The sequence below is a fragment of the Amborella trichopoda genome, chromosome 13, assembly GCF_054954075.1.
Source record: "Amborella trichopoda isolate Santa Cruz 75 chromosome 13, AtrichopodaSantaCruz75HAP2 v2.0, whole genome shotgun sequence".
NCBI classification, from domain to species: Eukaryota; Viridiplantae; Streptophyta; class Magnoliopsida; order Amborellales; family Amborellaceae; genus Amborella; species Amborella trichopoda.
The window spans coordinates 52,251,904-52,275,036 of record NC_142348.1 but is presented as its reverse complement, the minus strand read 5'-3'; the positions used below and the strand labels follow the sequence as shown (position 1 = coordinate 52,275,036).

Here is a 23,133-nt window from a genome sequence, read left to right as displayed (position 1 = left end):
CAACATATAAATGTGTCGTTGAAAATAAAAGAATAACGCTTCAAATATAGCACATCATAAGGAACAACATTAGTGTGCAAGTTAGCCAGAAAATGTGGAGAGATGTGGGAATGTAAATAAAAAAACCCACTTCTAATTTCAATTATTATTATCCAGAACAAATAAATCTGAATAGTTCAATCGTACACAAATGCCTCATCATTTTGAAGCAAGCAAGCACCTACTGCTGCGAGACTGCTGATTGTCACTTTATTTTGAACAGCTAAACACAATCGGTTGATTCTCCGAGACATACAAACGATTGAGGCACTCAATATACACGTGCTTTCGGAGGGAATGGTTCGACTTCTTCATCCAATGTGTACATGTGAACAGGTCTGTATGCTAGCCCGACCTTCCCATTTTCCCAGTACCTGCAAGCCAATTAAGAAAAATATGACCCATTCACCAAAAGAAAAAGGAGTTTCAAGAGAACATAGTTAAGCAAGAGATGCACAAGCCTACTCGTATTGATAAAGCTATAAGAATTACATCTAATGAGTGACAGAAGAGAACAAACAAATGCTTTGCAGCATACATGTATTGCACAGAAAGTTGTTTCAGCCACCCATTAGAGAAAAACCATGATTATTTTGATCCAGGTACCCATATACTGGACTTAGCTGCAGGTACCCAGGGCCTGTCAAAACATTTTCTGAAAAACAGACGGCTTGCTTTTTTTCATATTGAACTATTTTGCAAAGAAAACAACCACTTACACCACTCTCCCTCCACATTCCCTTCTTCTTTTTCCTCCTCCATACACACACACACACACAAATAAAAAAGAAAGAAAAAGAAGGAATCTATGGCAGGAGGTTTGGGAAGGGATTAAAGACCATAAAACCCTCTCTAACGGGCAAAGAGAGGATTTTGGTCCTAGTTCCATTGTAGCCTCTCCAATGTTTGTCTCACAACCATTATAACAACATAAAAAGTAATACAAGAATGATAGACAGTCACCATAATTAGAGTACAGATATACTAGCATTTTTTCAAGAGAACAATTTTTGCTCAAACCACTCTATTGAGAACCTAATTATAAACACTCAACCTAAAAGCTTAACATTGAAAAAATTATCCAAAAAGACAATAAATAGAGATAAACCCTGAAAGCAAACCCTACATGCAAACTTCATATGATTACCCAAAGCTCCATAATCCAGAAAGAACTACAAAACTCTACAACATAAAACAATGAGATCTTAAAACTTTCAAATGTCAAATCCACATTGAATGTAAGAAGACCCTAGAATTACAAGACATAAAGCAACACACTAAGCCCTGAAATAATGAGTAGTCCTTAGCTTTACTCATGAGTAAAATCCCAAGCGAGGAAATAGCATCATTATAGCTCAAATCCACATCCATGGACACGAGAGAGAGAGAGAGAGAGAGAGAGAGAGAGAGAGAGAGAGAGACTAACCCCAATGTATGCTTCATCCAGTTTTCATCATCTCTCATCTGCAAGAACAATCATAAGAATTATAGAAATGTCATAAAAGTATAAGAAAGGGAAGCTTATTGAAAGCCAACACTTGGTTGAAACATCTAGAATATGTTACCGGGAAATCTTCACGGGCATGTGCACCCCTGCTCTCCTTCCTAGCCTCGGCAGAGTGCATTGTTATACATGCATTTATCAAAAGGTTTTCTAGTTCAATAGTTTCTATCAAGTCAGAGTTCCTGCAATAGAGAATTTTAAATCAGATCATGCACTAAAATTATATTGGACAGCATTTGATATCTTTTAATCAAAAGCGAAACTTGATAGTGAATTCCATGCAGCTTTAATACCATATCAGGCTCCTGTCATGCAGCTTAACATCATGGAAACTCTCCCATGCTTTATCAATCAAAGTACACCCTGGAAAATAGGGGAAGTTAAAAAATAAAGAAGTTTTATGCAATCTTGGATGAATTGTCCAAAGTCAAATAAAGTTGTAAGAAACAGCATGCCAGCCTATAAGAGGACATAACATTCATACCCTCTTCCAATGTTTCCTGGGTGCGAAAAACTGCAGCGTGGGTCTGCATCACCCGCTGCATATTGAGACGAATCTTTGAAGTAGGCAAGGAACCATTAGAGTTCCTTAGCTTGTCTAACCAAGCAATAGTCTTCTGTCCAGCATCACTGGGTAAAGGCTTTTGCTTCTCACCTACAGAAAATCAAGAGGATTTTGTCATTGATCAGTAACCGCACAAATCCAAGTTTTGGCAACACCAATCTTCAACAAGAAACTAATCTTGCCTGGCTTATATATCTCCGCGACCCTATTGGCACAAGCTCGGCCGAATACAACAATATCCAGAAGGGAATTGGCACCAAGCCTGTTAGCACCATGCACTGATGCACAAGCTGCTTCACCAGCTGCCATAAGTCCAGGAACTACAGCATTGGGGTCGTCTCCCTTAATATCCACCACCTATGAAGCAGAGGGACCAATTTGCTAAGGCAGAGATCAAAAAAGAGAACACCAACAAACCGGCACGAAGGAATTACAGCACATCAAACCATCTGTAGTGCCTTATTATACCTCTCCATGGTAATTTGTTGGGATGCCACCCATATTATAATGAACAGTGGGTATCACAGGGATTGGCTCCTTGGTAACATCAACTCCTGCAAAGATAGCAGCAGTTTCTGATATACCAGGAAGTCTTTCCTTAAGTACATCTGGTGGAAGGTGATTCAAGTGGAGATAGATGTGGTCCTTCAGAGGTCCTGTAGTATGTAAGGTGTAAGAAGCCAAAGATTACAACCATGAATTCCACACACAAAAAAATCAAAGCAGCAAATCAAACCTCCACCACTAGACAACTAAGAATACATATACGCTAGCACCCTCAGGTTCAAACATGAGTAGAATATTATTTCAATGCTTAACCCCTAACAGCAAAAGGGACTGAACTCAACTAGAACTGGCGAATTCAGTGTCTTAAGACACTTATCATAAAAAAAAGAGGGCATTAAAGCAATGACTGTCAAAGGAATGGAAAAGACTGATGACATACCTATACCACGACCTTCACGAATCTCCATGGTCATGGATCTTGAAACAACATCCCTGGATGCAAGATCTTTGGCAGTTGGGGCATATCTTTCCATAAATCTTTCTCCTTCACTATTCCTAAGTATACCACCTTCTCCGCGTGATCCTGTAAGGTATATTAACAAAAAACAAACAAAGTCAAAACAACCATGTTATGCAATCAGATGGCATCTTCTAGTTCAAACAAAATTCAGCACAAAGAATAAATGGACCAGAAGCAGCATTAGTACAGAACTAAACCTTCAGTAATGAGACAACCAGCACCATAGATCCCTGTTGGATGGAACTGCACAAATTCAAGATCCTGCATGGGGACAATAGCATCAAGAAAATCACGTAAAATCTTGTGAATGCTAGAGGCCTTTCATAACCAGACTTTGCATGGTATAACCATCACCACAAACAAACCTCTAGTCCATGTCCAGCTCGTGACACCATTGCATTGCCATCACCAGTGCATGTATGAGCTGATGTTGCAGAGAAGTAAGCTCTCCCATAACCCTGATAAATCAAATCAAGCATGATGTGGCATTAAATGCAGCCATTAAGAACATGCATTCAATCACTATCACATGATTAACAATATTACAGCGTCATATGTGATTAAAAAGGAAATGATTATTTTAAACAGAACAAAAGAGAATTATGAAGAAAAAGAAATGATAATTATAACTACCCCTGTCGCTAAAATTGTGGAACAAGCACGGAATCGATGTAGAGTACCATCCTCCATGTTGAGTGCAATCACCCCCTGGCAAGAGCCTTCCACCAATAAACCATAAGCCATCAACCAATCAGGCAATTATTTTTTCAGATGTTGCAGATGAAATTATTTTTTCAGATGTTGCAAATGACAAAAACTAAAAAAAAAGAAGCATCCTTTTCTCTCTAGATATCACTAAACCTAGAACTCCATTTGACAGATGACACTCATTGAGTAATAAAGTAAAACTTCAGAACGCTTAGCATGAATGATTAGAGGCACTTAAAAAAGGAATTGGCGGTTCAGCTGCTTGCAGATTAAGTCAGGTCCATGGGATTTTGAGGCAAAAAAGAGGAAAATGTGCTTCAATCAGCATTAGAAATGACTTGCCAAATAACGGTATCAGCACTACAGTCATATCACAGTAACTCACTAAACTAAAATCAGATTAGAAAAAGGTACATGGAACACACTGATAGTGACGAAAACATGTCATCAAAGGTTCAAATAAAGCCTGAAACTATATCAGTGTTCTACTCAAGGTTTCCAATGGTAAAGAGCCGAAACTATTTGTCAGTGTTAACACACAACAGAAATAGATTCAGGCTATCCTTCTAAGTGCAGCAGTGGAAAAAGATTCACAATGGTTTTCACGACATGAGGTTCCAATCAAGTGACATGAAATTAGTGATGGTCTACTAAGGAAAGTCGAGTGCTATAGAAAATTTGGTCTATTACAACCAAGGTTTAAAAAAAAGGATCGGTGACTCGGATCGGCCACCACAAAAACCATGTCGGATCAGTGGATCGGCAATCCGGATCAGAGAATCGGTGGGATCAGCAAGATCTAGCATTAAAAAAATCACTAAAATTTCTTAAAAATCTAGTTTTTTCTGTTTTCAAAAAACTAATAATAGTATTGCATTATAATTTTTATTATTTACTAAAAACACATAAATGCTGAGAACCTGTCTCATGTATAAGTGTTATCCATTACATTTATTTTATGGCCAATTAAAGATTTACAATGCAACTTGCTGCAATAAAATGGATGTCTCTAACTCAAATTTTTATAGTGAATAAAAAAAAATGAATCCTACATAAGTTTTGGACCTTTTGATTAAATTGAGGGAAAAAAAACTATGACCATCACAATGAGCTCATGTGTTTTTATTAAACCAAAATGACAATCGAAAAAACCTATAACCCTCCATTTCTGCTTTCTTACCATAGATGCTTTTGTTATTCTAAACATTTCTTTTCTTTTTTTTTACACTGTTTTTTTTTAAACAATCTCAAACTTCATAATAGTTAGAATCATTTCCAAAAGTCTCGCCACATGGTAACGATTAAAAAAAAAATCCTCTCCACTACATGAGATTTAGCAAGCAAAAAGTATATGTTGCCAAATAAATAGATGTAAGGTGTACTAATTAATACGGTAAAAATATGGAATTTAGAAACATGAATTTGCAATCACATTTAAGTGAAATTAGGAAAATAAATAAATAGAAATGAACTTCAACAAATTGTCCATACAGTAAAGAATTTTAATGAATTCTATTAAAATTTTAAAAATTCAATTCAAGAACTTTAAATTCTTTTAAAATTGCTATTTCAAAAAATTATTTTAAAAATTTCCAAAAACCACTATTTTCCTAATGTCAATTTTAGTTCAATGATAGTAGTCTCACATTTTAATTTTCCTAATCTCAAAAGTCCTCAAAACTCTGTCGCACATTTTAATTCATCGCTATTCATTTCGTAAAGTGAAGAAGATGGAGAAATGTCCCGCCGCATCGGGGAGTGAAAGGAGCCAAAGGCTCTTTTAAAGTGCTTAAGGCTCACGTGGTTGGTATCATTTCCACTTCAGCAGCACGCACGCATGAGTGGTTGAGGCCAATTAGTGGCTGGGCCCCATTTGAAAAATATGCTATATAATATGGGGTGGGCTCTCCCGCCTCTCTTTAAAAAAAAATTCAAAACAGTATGTTCAAAAAACTCCCCCCTTAAAACTGTTTTTAAAAAATGCATGTACGAAAATTCCCCCTATCAAACCGATTCAGGTCAGAACCATCTGGTTCTGCTCTAACAGATCCGGCGAGTTTCTAACAAAACCGGCCGGTTCAGGGGGGGACCTGGCCGGTTCCTAATATATGACGGGAACTGGACTGGCTTCGACGATTCCCGATAAGGATCGGGCAATTCCGATCATGATCGCTGAATTTTCAAACCTTGATTACAACAAAATAGCCCCAAAATCTGGAAAGAACCAATTAATGCCATTAGGGATAAGCGACACCACAAGACATACAAGAAGAACTAGATTTGCTAGTTTCTAAATGTAGGAGTTCAGTTATTGACTCACCATCACTATCCATAAGAAGATCCAATGCAAAGTATTCCACAAAAAATTGTGTGTTATGTTTCATTGCCTGCCCATACAATGTATGAAGCAAAGCATGACCGGTTCGATCAGCAGCACATGCACAACGGTAGGCCTGTCCACCTGCATTATTCAAAACAATTAATCTGTAACATACAGAAATGTTGCAGATGAATATGGAAACCCACATTCTAAATGAAAAACCATACCTTTCCCAAAATTCAAGCTTTGACCACCAAATGCACGTTGATAAATTTTTCCTTCATCGGTTCGTGAAAATGGCAATCCATAATTTTCTAGCTCTATGACTGCTTTAGGCGCCTCTCTACACATATACTGAATAGCATCTTGATCACCTACATGACTCGAGCATAATTTTGCACATTAAATGTCTACAAAGTGAGAACCACAAACCAGACCTAGGTTCTTAAGACACCAAGGATAGTGGTAGACTATCATGATGAGACCTTTCTAGTTACAACCATATTCATGAGATTGGGACAACTGCTCAGACTCCAAAGAGATTTAACAATTGTGATGTTTACGGGTGGCCGATAGTCATTTCAATAAAGACTTCATTTTTTGTCACCCAAAATGTTGAAGTAAATTTCAATTTAGTAGAACAGTTCCACAAAGTTTACACTGTCCAACAGGAATCCAACGAACTCTCCATGATCCCATATCTACTTCATATATATTCAAGCATAAAACATCTTTCTAGGAGATGCTCCAAGAAATCAGAAACCAAGATTAAAAGTAATGCTGCTAATTCAATATTTAGAAGGCAACTTTTACCATGCAACTACAAAAGAAAACTGAGAAAAGCTCACCTAACCAATCACTTCCTTTGACAGTGTCATACATATGCCACCTCCAATCATCCTCAGTCATATTCCCCAATGCTGCATTAATTCCACCCTGCATATAATATATTTAGAGAGCTGCCAAAACACGTCTAGAAATGGTTATCTTTTAACTGGCATACTACTTCTGTTCAGTACATATGATGGCCAAATCTAGCTTAATTGTAGTACATAAGAAAGAATCTAACAAATAAGTTCCCCACACCACAAATATATTAATAGACATAAACATAACATCCCACCTAACAAGATGATTTACAACCCTTGTCAACACAAAAATAACATATGCAATTATGCAAACAACAATGTAACAACACCACCAGCACGAAAAAAAAAAGTAAAACATCAACAATAAAAAATGATAATGATAATGTGTACAACTAGTGTTCAAAAGCTCGCGCCAGTCGACCCAGACTAGGGGTTGTAGCTCGGCTTCAGGGGGCTGCTAAGGCCAGAATAGGGTACCTAAGTGAACCCAGTATAGTTCTCGGGCAAGTACTGTACAACCTGCATGAGTTACACAATACTCAGGCTAATTTCTGCAGTGCTCGGAGCACTGTAGATTTCTCAGTTTAAAAGGGGGACAAATTTCTTTGATTGACGGCCCTAGGGTGTGTGGTTTGAGCCAAAATTTACTCTTTAGCATGGTTTTACAACGATCTATCTATTAGAAATATTAGATTTGAGGGGGGGGGGGGAATAAGATTGTACACAATTTTTTAGATTAAAAATTTCTGCCAAGGGTTTGCCTTGCTTCAGAAAATTGCGATTTCTTCACAATTTTTGGTCAATTTTTATTGCATTTGATCCCTAAGCCTTTGTTTGGGGTTATTCATCTAATCCTCTAAAAGAGTAAGGGGAAGGCCCAAAAGAACATGGATGGAAGTAGTGACAAGAGATATGATGACCCTTAGCGTGACAGAGGATATAGCCCTTGATAGAACGGAACAGCAAAATAGGATTTATGTAACCGACCCCAAATGGTTGGTATAATGCTCAGATGATGAATGATGATTCATCCAATCATAGGCTTGTTTTTCTAAAAAAAAGAAGAAAAAAACAAAAAGTTAGGATTTGAAAGATTTACTATTCATCAAAAATTTTCAAGAGCTCAGATTTCCTAAATCCGAACCTGATACCCCAAATTGGTTTGGGTTATCATTTGGGTTGTCTGAGGATGGTTTGACAAGTATTGGAGACATCTATTCATACCAAACATGAAGCTTGGGGGATCAGCTTCCAAATTTTGTGATAAATTTCATTTCCTTTTCAATTGAAATTCATACATTTGATTTATTTCTACTAGTATCACTCAGTATAGTAATATTTATGTTCTTCACTCTTGAAGCATTTTATCAAGAAAATGAGTAAGATTCTTTTTTTTTTATTGTGCATAGAAAGATTTCTTTCAATTTTTCATCACTTCTTTGATAATTTTTGCAAATAACATGAATTGCCATCATTTTCCATGTTTTACATAAATTTTACATGGTTTGTTTTTTGCGTTTGTACCAATTTTTTATTTTTAGCCATCAAAGCTGAAGGACAAGTTCTATAGGACAACTGTGAGACCAGCTTTACTTTATGGGTAGAATATTGGGTAGCCAAAAAGCAACATACCCATAGAATGAATGTAGTTGAGATGGGGAAGTTGCGATGGATGAGTGGAAAGACAAGAAGGGATAGACTTTGAAATGGATACATTCGGGAGAATTTAGGTGTGGCAGCAATATGCGATAAGATGAGAGAAAGTAGACTTAGTGGGCTAGTCATGTGTGGCACAAACCCAGTACAACACCTGTTAGGAGGTGCAGGTTAGTTCAAGTGGAAGGCTCAAACAAGGCAAGGGTAGGCCCAAAAGGACATGGTTGGAAGCAGTGAGAAAAGATATGGGGACTTATGGCTTCACTGAGGATATAACCCTTAATAGAGAAAAATGGTAGACCATGATTCGTGTAGCCAACCCTAATTAGTTGAGAAAAGGCTTTAATGATGAAGAGATATGTTTCAGATTTTTGGGGTTTTTCCCCCCCTTTTTTGGGCTTCTTTGGGCCTTTCCATGGCTCAAACTGTTGGACATGACTCAGGCAAGTCCGAATCGACTCGCCTAAGTCACTCAGCTTCGGTAGGGTTTCGAGCACATTGCCTCAAACATGCTAAAAAACATTTACACCAGATGCATACAAGAAATAAAGATATATTTGAGATGTGGTGGATCAAGTTATCAACACTTATTTGCATTCCTAGGTTGTCAGGAAAATTTTAGGCTGCATTTCCTCTAGTATGCCTTTTGTTTTTAGTCGATAAGTGCTTTTTCGTACTTTCTATTTATTGAAATTCCAGGACAAATTTTAGCATGTAATTCCTCTAATTACGTCATCTTATTGTTATTTTAGAAATATTGTGCAGTTTCAATTTATTGAAGTACTTAAAAAAATAATCCCACAGTCCTAGTATTTGATTTCAATTATTTTGTGACAGGTTTGGAAAAACTACCAAGTATTAAAAAAAAAGAGGCTTTCTATTAATTATTGTGTGAAGATTCCGAAGCCAGATTAGTTGTCAATATTTCAAATTACAAGCTTCAAAATCTATATCTACCATTTTCGTTAACAAGATTCACTCTTCATATCCCGACTTGCCTACATTTGTTAGATATTTAATAATTTCACAGCATATCTACATTAACATTAATATGTATATTATACATGCATGTATTTTAGTATTTATTATCTAATTGACTTACCTTGTATATAAGTATAGAAATTTAGAAAAGCTAAAGAAAATTAAACTGAATAAATAGAACACCAATGTCCTTCATGTGAAGTAGTACAAGCCAAGTGCCACCAAGCATGATTATTAATTTAGTGTTTAAAAATTAGGACTCAAGTAGTTATTTGCTAGAGTCCTGAACCCGAGTCACCTCGGTTGACTTTGACGAGTCAAATCAAGACTCATACGAGTCTGTAAAAAATTCAACAAAGTTCTTTTAAAATGAGGTGGGACTCGGGGAAAGTCTATAGGTTTTGCATCCGGACATGATAGGGTCGCAATTTAGCTGACTCGGGAGATTCGATGTTGGACCAACAAATTTTTCAACACTGCTTTCAGCCAAGCCAACAAATGTCCACTTAAAATTTCAAAAACATGCACATCTTCATGAAGCAAAATGGCGAGGACTTTCACTTCTATAGAATAATAGTTCCTATGCATAAATCCTCAAACCCCAATACCCATATAGGCAGTTCAGAAATGCAATAAGTGAGTCGCATAGAACAAATAAATGTAGCACATTGTACTTCATTTTTGTAAGGTTTTTCTCCCTTTTTTTTTTGGAAAAAGTTTATATAAGGATGCAACCTTATAATGTAGAACTACGGATGCACCTCAAAATCCACCGGAAAAGGTAGTTTTAATGTTGAAAACCCCTTTGATTGATCATCTTGACATCGAGATGTACGACCATGAAAAATAAAAATATTTTAAGTCTCAGAAATAGTGCATTTTACAACATATTATCTACACCGTCCATTTTCAAGATTTTCATATGTTTATAGATCTACTTGATTTTAACCATTTTTGAAATTTAAAATTTTATAATCAGATATAAAAATAGATTTTGAGATATTCCTAAGAACATCTTACATCAAAATTATATACCATGATAAAATTTGAACGTGCACCTTGCCTCTACAGCTACGGGTGCATCCGTATGCCAACTGCACCATTTTTTTTTTGATAGTTGGTGTATTCTCAATTTCAGTAAGCAACACATCATTCACAAGAGAACCATCATAGTTTCAATAACTACCAATTTCAGTGAAGCTCTAACTTTCAATAAAGGTCAACAACTGCAAATAATCAAAAACAATAATGGCCTTTAAAACTCAGCTCACCTGAGCAGCAACAGTATGAGAACGTGTAGGGAAAAGCTTGGTAATACAGGCAGTGTTAAAGCCATGCTCTGAAAGTCCAATGGCCGCTCTAAGCCCTGCACCACCTGCTCCTACCACGACCGCATCATATGTGTGATCCACGATTGTGTAAGAACCCTACACTTAACAGACTATGATCAAATTCTGAACACAGGCAACAAGTACATGGAGTATACGATACTAAGATTGTGAGAAATGTGAAGCAGAAAGCAAGAAAGATCAACTAATCAAAAGCTTGACTGCATTGTAAAGGAGTTAAAAAATTAAATTTGTACACTAAATGGAGACCAACATCACAGAGAAGGGGTGAAATCTACAGAAAATGGGCATGAAAAGCGTAATGACAATCCAAACCCTAAATGCAATATTTACTATCCCTCACATAGAATTCACTCTAATTTTAATCTAAATCCTAGCAGATAACAGCAACAAAATTCAGTAAATGAATCTAAAAATACAGAAAATTTGGATATTTTGAGCCCTAAACATAATCAAAGGATTGCCTTAGCTAAACTCTTACAAGCTCAAACAAAAACCCAACAGAGGAAATCGCAGTTCCCTTTTATTGATGAGTATCAGAGAAAATCATAGTTGGGCCATAGATTGAATGAAAACGAAAGGGGAATGAACCGAATCACACAGAAATTTCAGGATCAACTATGTTTAAAAGATAAATAAATAAAAATAATCAAATGTTCATTAACTGTTTCTTCTGGTTGTCGTCGAGAGCTGAGACCTTAAAATAATTGAACAAAATGGCCCTAAAATGGAGGGTAAATAAAAAATAAAAAAAACATTACCGTGGTAGAAGATGACGAAAGAGATCGGGAGAGTAGAGTTTGAATAGGTCCATTAGAGATTGATCCCTTTGCATGAGCAAGGCGAAGGGCACCAGAGACGCAACGCCACATCTTCTGCAACTTTTACCTCCGCAGTTAGAGAGAGAAAGTATGAATAAACTCGCAAAAGTAAATAGTCAGATACAGAGATCACACTTAAAAGACCTCCGGAACTAGAGATACATTATAATACACGAGCCAAATGTTAGAGAGAGAGAGAGAGAGAGAGAGAGAGAGAGTGGTGATGCCAAATGATGAAATTAGAGAGAGAAACAGTGAAGATGCCAGAAAGTCTGGGGAAGTGGAAAAATGCTACACTATATGGGCTGGTATTACTTGATTTTGAGAGAGGGAACCTCTTACACCCCAATATTTTAAACTTATGACTCAGATACCCCTAGCCTCTCTTTTTTTTTTGTCCTTTTTTTTTAATTAACTGAACTATTTTTATCACTTCTACAAGGTCATGAGTACATGAAAATAAATCACTAGCTGCTGCACCAATTGCAGCTTGTGAGGATTTTTTTAATTTTTTTTTTTGAGGTTGGGGCCTTAGTTCTTTCTTGTTTGGTTAGTTCAGTTGTAGGAATCGGATATTGATAACAAATTATTTTTTTGCACCACTTTGATTTTTGCTAGCATATATGCTTCTTGATTCATTTCTCAAAAAAATACGACTAAAACTAATGTTCATTTCCCTACAAAAATATTATTTCTTCAGTATACTTATGATGTATGAAAAGGAGCATGTAGGAAGGATTTCCATGTTTCCCTCCACATACATAATTTATATACATGCGTAGATATCCAACCGTTTGATGACTAATAGACGGTTGAGAATGAGCTAATAATGATGTCCTGGTGAGCACCTTTGATGTCATAGTGTCAACCTATGCAATAGTTATCAACTCTCTCCCATTCATTTAATAAAAATTGGACAGACATAGTTATCCAAATGCATGATTTACAAGCTTTACTTGTTGTCTTTCGAATGATACATATGATCATCCAATCTTTCGATCAATAACATATAGTTGTGAATAAGCAAACAATAATACCAATCATATTACATAGTAATTATAACCTGTAAGTATATTTGGTGTCAACGTAAGCAATAGTTATTAGCTCTTTCCCAGACTTTAGATGAACTTATGCATAATTTATATATGCGTAGAGACATGTAGAAAGCTATTGATTATCTTGAATGACATATTCACCCTTGAATAAGAAAGAGGAACATGTTCTGCATGTTGATGGGCATGTGTTTTTAGATATAATAATGTCATAAGTTTGCATATTAATTGTATTTGTCAAGTCACAATAATTAATGTCTAGCATCATTATTTTAAAAAAAATAACAATATTCTTAGCTTAGTTTTGAGCTTTTGATCTCAGTCCATGGTTTCATGTCTCTAAACAAATACTAGATGCCTTGCCCTTGAACAAATTTAAGGAAAATTTATCGAAATAGCCATAAAAGGTACACTATTAACTATTTTAGACTTCTGATAGTGTTCCAACTCATGATCATGGGCTTTTATATGGGTATATTGAAATTAAAATCTTCCCTAAAACTTAACAATAGAAAGGCTGTAACTTTCAAATATGTCCCTATATCTTGTAAATTAATTAAATATAAAAGTAATACTAATTCAAATTTCTTCCTTACAGGTAAGATCATCCAATTTGTTGTAAAAAAATAAGTAGGAGAATGAGATGTAGATTTTCTAGTTCTCTTATTGGGTCAGGCTTAATTGCTTCTCATAGATTATTTTACCATCCCAAAAGAGACATTTTCTTAAGGAAAACATGAGTTCTTTGAGGTCCATTTTGTGTACATATCATCTTCTCATCAAAACAACGCTTCTCTATCCCAATGTTCATACCAGCTGCTCCCATGAAGCTCCTAATGCTAGGATTAGGGTCCAGATCCACACCGCTCCTAATGCTAGGATTAGGGTCCAGATCCACACCGGTGTGGTCTGGAGCTTGGACCCAGCTCAGGCCGACCCATTGGGTCAGCTGATTGACTCAACCCGACTGCCATCCCAAAAGGCCAAAGCCCCAATTCATAAGCTAAGCTACTATTTAATTCTCTCATTATTTTTTTTTATTTTTATTTCTTTCTTTTTAGCCCAACCTATGTGGTTCATTCATTGAGCATAAGAGGGACATTTCTGACTATTAAAACAAGCTGAGGGCTTCTAAGGAAAAGAGGGGGTAATGTGGGCATGGTTACGTTTGGGTTAGACGTAGAGGCGGGACGAGAGCCACGCCTCATAAATATTCTCGAAGAAAAAAATACAACCGCTTTTGTTATTGAATCTATGCCTTTTTGCGGGAACTCGTGGCACTTGTTTGGGGCATAAATTCCCTTTCTTTCAATTTCATGGACCTAGACCCAAAGTCAAAGGTTATTTTGTTTTTTTGTCAACCTTATTATGTAAGAATACGAAGTAATGTGCATCTAAAAAACTATCGAAAAATGTTGTTTCGTCTTCAATTAATCATTTGACCTCGATATATATATATATGAATATAAAAGAAAAATAAAATTAAAGTACTAAAAATAGTGCATTATCTAGACCATTTATTTTCAAGATTTTTTAGTGATCATAGATTTGTTAGATTTGCATCATTTTTATATCTTTCAATTTCTTTATAGAGATGAAAAATAGACTTTTAGGCCATGATAAGAGTTTTGGTACAAAAAATACATCTTTTAATGAGATTTTAAGGTGCGCCTGACCGTGATTGTTTAAAGTTGACACCTTATACCAACCTCACCCTTTTTATATATAGGAAGATGTTTGATAGGGTTGCAGCCCTATTACAATAAGTAAAATCTCACCTCATAAGTCATTGAAAATTGTAATTCAAGAATTGAAAAACCTTCATATGAGCTTGAACATTATGTTTGTGAAAAACAAATGTTTTAAATATCTTAAAATAGTGTCTATTGCAACAAATTATCTAGGCTATCACCCTAAATGTAAGTGTTCATAGAACCGTAAGATTTGTACTATTTTTTTAGTTTTAAGTTTTATTGTTGGTGTTGAAATTTGATTTTAGAGCCATCGTGGAGATTTTCATTACCAAAAGTGCTTTCCAAACAAGGATTTGAGGTGAGGCTGTATTTTGTTTTCATAATGCCTAGGCCTTATAGAAACTTCATCTATATTAAAATAGATAGTTTAATTTAACTTTGACCATTTTTGGATTATTCATTTTAGTTATTGTGAAACTATTTTCTTTTGGGTGCGGTTTGTATAGAGCCGAGGCTCTAAACAATTAAAGTAAAGTGCACCTTCAAATAGTGTCGAGAAATGTAGTTTCCACACTAGAAATCTTTGTGATAGCCTTAAAATATATTTTCATCTTTAATTATAAAATTTAAAGCTCAGAAAATATTGTAGATTGAACATACCTACAAAAACTTGAAAATATTGAAAATTGACAGTCAAAAAATGCGTTACAAGATGCACTACTTCCAAAACTTGAAATATGTTGTTTTCTATGTCCATGCATCTTGATGTCAAGATGATCAGTTTGAAAATATTTGGGTATCAAAACAACATCTTCTAATGAAATTTTTGAGGTGGGCTCCAATTTGATCGTTTAGATCCTCAGTTTTATATAAACTTTTTCCTTTTCTTTTTTATATTTGAGTCCTATTTTTGTTCATACTCATGATCGATCGGTTGAGATGATTATTATGTGAGATTTTAAATCCAAAATCTATCTCAATGTGAATTTTTGAAAGGAAATGCATAAATATGGAACCACCAAAACCATTTGCGGAGTAAAAAGTTCCCTTTCAAATCCACCAGTTATCTCCCCAAATGCATCTTTTGAAGTGATTTGAATCCAGCAAGTGTCTGAGTGTTCAATTTCTTTTTTAATTTTTCTTTGAAAATACTCGTGTTATCAACTTTTCACATTATAAAAAGTATCCATAAATAATGCCTCATCTACCCAACAATTTGCGAATCGCTTCATCAGACCCTCTGGTTTTGATGACGCTCCTCGCATCATTGGACCAAGGTAGGACTAAGCTGTGTTGTAATAGGCTAATATAGTTCCTATAGTTCAGGTTATAGGTTTTTGGGAATTAACAGGTTTGAGAATTATAAAAAAAAGGTACAGTTTGCATACGGATGCATCCGTAGGTGTAGAGATAAGGTGCACCTTCAAATTTTATCATGCTATATAATTTTGCTGTACAGTGTTCTTAGGATTATCTCAAAATCTATTTTTATATCTAATTATAAAATTTTAAATTTAAAAAATAGTTAAAATCAAGTAGATCTATAAACATATGAAAATCTTGAAAATGGACAGTGTAGATAATATATTGTAAAATGCACTATTTCTGAGATTAAAATCTTTTTATTTTTCATGGTCAGACATCTCGATGTCGAGATGATCAATCAAAGGGTTTTTCAACGTTAAAACTACTTTTTCCTATGGATTTTTGAGGGGCTTATACAGTTCTACATTATAAGGTAGCATCCTTATATAAACTTTTTTTAAAAAAAAAATTAGTCAATTTCAAATTGGGTCTCTACAACCCTAATGCTCATATTTATACTTTGTTGCTAAAGAACTAGAGGTGGCAGACAAGTTTGGTCGACCCCACATTAGTCTGGGTTTGAAACCAAATTTTGGACCAATGGGTTGGATTAAGCCTAGGCCATATTAGGTCACTCGGTTTGGGTCGGGTTGAACCTGACCTAATGTACACAAGCAAGTTGGGTCGACCCACTTGAGTCCAGGTGTAGAACCAAATTTTGAACCCAACAGCTTAGGTCTGGCCTAAGCCTCGTCAAGTTAGGTAAAATTGGTCCAGGTCAAGGTGAACTAGACCCAATATATATAAATATATTATATATAAACAATATATAACATTTAGTTATTAGTATATAACATTACTTCTATATTTATAATTATTTATATTTCTAACCGGACCTGGTAATGGGTTGTGTCCTAGTGTGGGTCGGGTCCAGAACGTGGCCCAACCCTCGAATTCACGAACCATCATCTATACCGTTACCCAAAACGCATAGTCCAAAGACTATCATCCCTATTTTTTCATGAAAACACCCTCCATAAGGTTTGCATGAAATCTTTTTTGTTAACATGACGTCAAAACTTTCTTTACTACTCGTTAACAAGTCGGAAAATAAAGAGGGCCAAATAAAAAATGATAAAAAAACAAGACTCAACGGTCAGGTTCGAGAATGGGTCCAAAAATTGGACCCGTCGGGCCGGTCCAGATCCATATGAACCAGACCCCAACTTGACCCGAACAATGTTATTATTTAAATAAATTATTACATATAACATTTAAATAATATGTAGTTAATATTATTTAAATAAATATAACTATATATTTTTAGTTATAATATTTAAATAATATATATATATATATATTTAACATAATATTTAAATCTTTTTTTTTTTTTAGTGGGGTTTGGTCAAGTTTGGGTTCGGGTCCAGGTCCGGGTCCGATAACTTCGCGTCCAATCTGGTCGTGCCTCTTCCAAAGCCAAGATTTCCCAAAAATTTAATCCAAATGCTTAACTGCTCAGCTTCTTCGGAGAGAAGCCATTTTTTGACGAGCTTCATTAAGGAAGAACGCAAGATAACCTCATGCACAATATGGAATGGATTATGGAAGAAAGATATATTCTAGGGTGAAGAATGGAGAGAGAATAAGAGAGAAACAAAGATCATAATTCTCCTAACGTACATGAAACCTCCCTATAATTCTAAGGAGGATGATTCATGTTGTGAGAAAAATACCCAAATGGATGGGAACAGTACTGATGAGAAAGAACATTATATCCAAGAATTGAAAAGATTACTTGTAAGAAAAATGACTCCGTCTTTTCTATCTTCCAACCTCTTGAACCCTTTTGACCATGTATTAGTGATCTCAACAACTTATGAAATGATTATATTTCTCTCAGTAAAACTCCATCTCTCTCTCTTTCTCTCTCTCAAAACTCCATCACTTTCTAAAACCCAACCTCCATCTCTTACTCTCACATCATTGTCTCTCTCCCTCAAAACACCATCTCTCTACCTAAAACTCAAACTCCATCTCTCTTTCTCTCAAACTCCATCTTTCTCTAAAACCCAAACTCCATCTCTCTCTCTAAAAACCAAATTCCATTTCTCTCTCTAAAACCCAAACTCCATCTCTCTCTCTAAAACTTCATCTTTCTCTCTCACACATAAAAAGGTGTGCTCGTGTTTGAGCTCAAGCTAAACCCGTTGGCTGGTACATTCACTGAGAAACGAAGAGAGAGAGAGAGAGAAAGAGAGATGGAGTTTGAATAAGGTGTCATTTAAGTGTTTGTTTGAATAAAAAATTTATGATTAAAGGGGTCCATGGGGTTGTAAGATATAAAAGATGGAGACATTTTGTTTACAAGTAATATTTTCAATTATTGGGTCTCATAAGATATGTTCCCAAAAATTAATACAAAATAAAAGTATCAAAAAGAAATAGTAAAAAAAGACATCAAGATTTACGTGATTCACCACTAATTTGACTCTTACGAGTGAAGATAATTGACAGCTTCATCTAACCTCTTAAGGTACAAAACGGCCTTTACACAAAATATTTCAATTAGGCCAAAAGCACATAAAGGGCATATTTCAAATCCTATCTTAATTGCAAATAATCATATCCATGTGCTAAATATACATCCATAATAGCTTCAATTTTTCGAATTGGGAGGAAGATTAACATAAAGAGCAATGATTTCATGCAATTATTGTATAGTAATATGATGCAACAACCTTAAAAAACCATCTTATGGCTATTTGTTTGATCCAAAATTTGAAATATATATTTTTTTTTATTCTAATGAAAAATTACAAAAAAGGAAATTTTGAAAACACAACCTAGAAAATATTTTTTTAGCCCAATTAACATAGGCCGTTCATTTTGGTGAGATGCTTAGATCTAGGCTCTAGAAGGAGTTTTTCATTTCCAATTTTTTTGGATGGATTTATTATCATTAGATGAACAATGTTAAAAATAAAAAAATAATTTTGATTTTTTGAAGGCAAAAATCTTGAAATTCACAAAATAAATGGTCTATATTTATTTTTGGAGGGGACTCATTTTTTACCATATCTAAGGTTCAAATTGAACTTTTTTTTCTTTGAGGATTGATTATTGAGATGAAGAGAATGTCTATGCAAAATTTGAGGTCATCCAAATACCACAAATATGATTTTCTATAAGTATCGTTGCATTATAGCTTCAATTTTTTGAATTGGGGGGAAGATTAACATAGAATAGTTACTAGATTACACCATGTAATTCAAAGCATAGTTATACAACACCACTCCTTGACAACTAAATGAAAATTTTGAGAGTGGAATGTCTGTTGAAAAAGCATAGAGAATATTTGCCCCCATAGTTTTAAGAGAGGAGGGGTGGAGTAGCCCATGGTGCCATATCTTTAAAGGCAGTGTCAAAAAGTGATACATCTTTTAATATAGTGCGAAATGTATATCATTCAAGGAAAAAGTTTATATAAGGAGGCAAGCTTATAATGTAAAACTACAGATGCACCTCAAAAATCCATAGGAAAAGGTAGTTTTAATATTTAAAACCCTTTGATTGATCATCTCGACATCGAAATGCATGACCATAAAAAAAAAAAAAAGATTTTAAGTCTTTGAAATAGTGCATTTTACAACATATTATTTACACCGTGCATTTTCAAAATTTTCATATGTTTATAGATCTACTTGATTTTAACCATTTTTAAAATTTAAAATTTTATAATTAGATATAAAAATAGATTTTGAGATAATCCTAAGAACATTTTACATCAAAATTATATACCATGATAAAATTTGAAGGTGCACTTTACCTCTATAGCTACGGATGCATCTGTATGCCAACTGCACCAATCATTCAAATAACATGAGTAGTGTAGATGACCGCAATCATACTTCTTATAAGTAAGGTCACAAGCTTTTATATATATATATATATATATATATATATGTTGTTTAGTCCAAAACTAACAACTATAATCCACAATTTAACTATCACATTACATAATGTAGATATTTGTTTGTAAAATATAATATATATTTTCAATTATATATGAATAATACAAATTAGTTGATGAGACCAGAAGTGGCCTCAACACAAAGTTAGAACTTTGGAGGGATGCTCTAAAATCTAAAGGTTTTAAAATTATTCATACTAAAACAAAATGAATAGAAAGTAAGTTTAGTAATAATAAGAGCAAGGCAATAAAGTAGTTAAAATTGACGGCCAATAAATACCAAAGAGACTGCATGTTCGATATCTTAGGTCGATAATTCAAGAAAATAAAGAGCTTAAAGAAAATACCGCACATAGAATTAGAGCTGGGTGGGCAAAATGAAGATGTGCAACTGGAGGTTTATGTGATAACAACATACCATTGAAGCTGAAAGGGAACTTTTATACGATAGTTGTGAGACCAGTTTTACTTTATGGGGTGTAATATTGGGCCGTCAAAAAATAATATACCCACATGATAAATGTAACTGAGATGAAGAAGTTGAGATGGATGAGTGGCAAAATAAAAAGTGATAGAATTACGAGGTACAAGTTAGTTCAAGTGAAAGACTAAAAAAAGATAAGGGATAGGCCGCAAAGGACATAGTTGGAAGTAGTGAGAAAATGTATGGGGGCTTATGACTTCACTGAAGGTTTGGCCATTGATAAAAGAGAGAAATTTCTCAAAATACACTTAAACTCTCAACTATTTTAATATTTTATCATTTTTCAACTATTACATGTCTCAATCTTGGTTGAGTTTCCTAACACTAAATAAAAAAAAAAACTAGCTAAATTATTAAAGGGAAAAGTTTATATAAGGGTGAGGCCCTAAACAATCAAATTAAGGTGCACATCAAAAGTTTCACTAGAAGAGGTTGTTTCGATGCCCAAAAATCCTCAAATTGATCATCTCGACTTCAAGATGTATGGACAAGAGAAAAAATGGATATCAAGTATTGGAAATAGTGGATTTTGTAATGTATTTTCAGACAGTCAATTTTCATGATTTTTAAGAATTCATGGATCTTCTCAATCTACACTATTTTTGAAGATTTAAATTTTATAATTAAAGGTATAAATAAATTTTCAGGCCATCACAGATATTTGTTATATTGAAAGAGCACCTTTTCGATACTATGTCGGTGCCTTACTTTGGTTAGTTAGGGTTATTTAGGGCCTTGGCCTTATACAAACCACACCCTAGGGAAAACTCTTATTGGCCTCCTTTTGTGTTCCTTCGTGGTCTCTTCTTGTTTATTGATTTGCTAGTTTTATAGTTTCACTGTAAGCCTCAACCACGATCACAAGTACATATATATATGTGTCTGCTTTCTCACTTTTTTATTTTGGTCAAAATTCATCCAAGAGATTAACTATTTAACAACAATGGGTATGATTTGTATAAGGTCGAGAAAACGGACATATACATGTAGGGGCCATTTGGATACCTAGAAATATATATTGTCTGTGAAGTATATTACGGGGTAATACATTACTGCGTAATACATTACCTGCAAATGGATTGTCACTGTTTGGGTAGTATTTAGATACAAATTGGGAAATACATTGCTACTGTTTGGCTATGTATAGAAGAAATATGAGAAATGCATTACCATCCGAATATGAAAAATATGGCTATGTTTGGCTTAATATAATTAGACTTTGGTTTCAACATGATAAGTCATTGGGATAATTTGATTGGAATAACATGATTTTATTGTGATAAGCCTTATTTTTATTTATTTTTTATAGAAGTCTTTCAAATGTCTCTCTATATATAATTTCAAATAAGCAATAAATTTATGATAAAAAAATCAAAATCTTTATAGTACAAGTTAAAAAATGGAAAGAAGTTTGATTAGTAAACTAGAAAATTTGGTAATTGCAGTAGAAATTTTTGAAGCAGTGGAGGAGACTAAAGAGGTGTCTTATTTCAATTGAGCTTTTATTAATATCTTATGAAGATGGATTATGTTGTGTAAACTTTTTTATTATGATTGTGCATCGATTACCAATTATTATTTTTGTTTTTATACGAGAGCTGATGGCGGGCTACAACCCAAATTGGGGATAGAGGAATATAAATTTTTTTTATTATGATTGCAGTAGAAAATTGTCCCTCATCAAATTCTACACTGGTTTAAATCAATTTAGATTTCCCCTTGCTTTCACTTACCAATTATTAAAAAAAGTTATTTTTATATGAGAGTCAGATGAGTGCTACATCAAAATTAGGGAGAAAGGGATGTAGAAATTTTTTAGGGAAATTATTGCTAATATACCCATATTTTAAGGAAATTGAAAAAAAACCCTAATGCAAATAATATTAGGGTTATTTTAATTTTTTTATTCTTTTGTTTATCTCTTCAAATGTGCGCTGGGATAATTAGGGTGGATAAGAGTTTATATTGTGCTTATCTACTATCAGTTAGGTTAGTTTGGTAAGGTAAATTGATAAGGTTAAATTAGGAGAGTTAGTTAAATCTAAAAGGAGTTTTATTAGGAACGTTTTAGATAAAAACGTGGGAAGCATGGCTTTGGATAAAAAGGGATAGTACGTGAGGTTAAGGGAATAGAGAGAAAATAGGGAAGAAGAGATAAAATAGGAAAGTGTAGAGAGAGCTTTTCTTGTTAATGTTTAGCTTATTTTTTAATCTATTTAAAGAGAGGTTTCCTTCAATGTAAAAAAGATACATGAGTTAATAAAATTTGGTTTGGTGAAGATATTATTTTGGGGTAGATTCCTTTGTAGACTTTGAGAGAGGGTATATTATCTCAACCTTGGGGTGAATTCCCTTGCAGACGGTGAAATAGTGTATATTCTCTCAACCTTTTATTTTTAATTTTTTTGGTTTTATTTTTTTACATCACTTTTCAAAACCTCACCCACACCATTTTTCACGAATTTTGGTTTTTTTTGGACGAAACTACTATTTACGGTAGTCTTTATACCGTAAAAAGCATTACGGTATTAAGAGTATCGTAATGAGCATTACGATATTAAGGGTACCGTAATGAGCATTATGGTATTGTTAGTACCGTAATGCTCTTTAAATGTTTAACAGTCATAAAAAGACCGTAATGAAGTTGAATATCATTACGGTACTAAGAGTACTGTAATGATCTTTTTGGTGTGGATATGTTTCATGACATCGCTGCTTGAAAGAAGTGTCCTTGTAAGGGGTGTCTTTATGGAGGCATCGTAGAGAGAGAGTAGGGATGAGTCCTTTTG

The 23,133-nt window shown here is 34.4% G+C and overlaps 1 protein-coding gene across 1 annotated transcript; it reads right to left on the bottom strand.

Annotated features, from left to right (window-relative positions):
• Positions 1 to 111: 111 nt before the first annotated feature.
• On the bottom strand, positions 112 to 12,176 carry SDH1-1 (succinate dehydrogenase 1-1). Its single transcript, XM_020674587.2, has 16 exons — positions 11,780 to 12,176; positions 10,941 to 11,096; positions 7,012 to 7,099; positions 6,391 to 6,537; positions 6,164 to 6,304; positions 3,769 to 3,854; positions 3,501 to 3,593; positions 3,333 to 3,396; positions 3,055 to 3,198; positions 2,577 to 2,764; positions 2,291 to 2,465; positions 2,028 to 2,198; positions 1,837 to 1,906; positions 1,605 to 1,725; positions 1,466 to 1,503; positions 112 to 413 (listed from the first exon to the last, which is right to left on the bottom strand). The coding sequence occupies exons 1-16, from the start codon at positions 11,888 to 11,890 to the stop codon at positions 311 to 313; spliced, it is 1,896 nt and encodes a 631-aa protein (XP_020530246.1). The 5' UTR covers positions 11,891 to 12,176; the 3' UTR covers positions 112 to 310.
• Between the last annotated feature and the right edge of the window lie 10,957 nt (positions 12,177 to 23,133).

Bases quoted from the DNA above. Each gene is read 5' to 3' on its own strand.
- SDH1-1 (XM_020674587.2), bottom strand. From the start codon at position 11,890: ATGTGGCGTTGCGTCTCTGGTGCCCTTCGCCTTGCTCATGCAAAGGGA. The intron at 2,765-3,054 runs GTATGTCATCAG...TACATACTACAG, and splicing joins TCGTGAAGGTCGTGGTATAG to GACCTCTGAAGGACCACATC. The intron at 2,466-2,576 runs GTATAATAAGGC...TCTGCTTCATAG, and splicing joins CAACAAATTACCATGGAGAG to GTGGTGGATATTAAGGGAGA.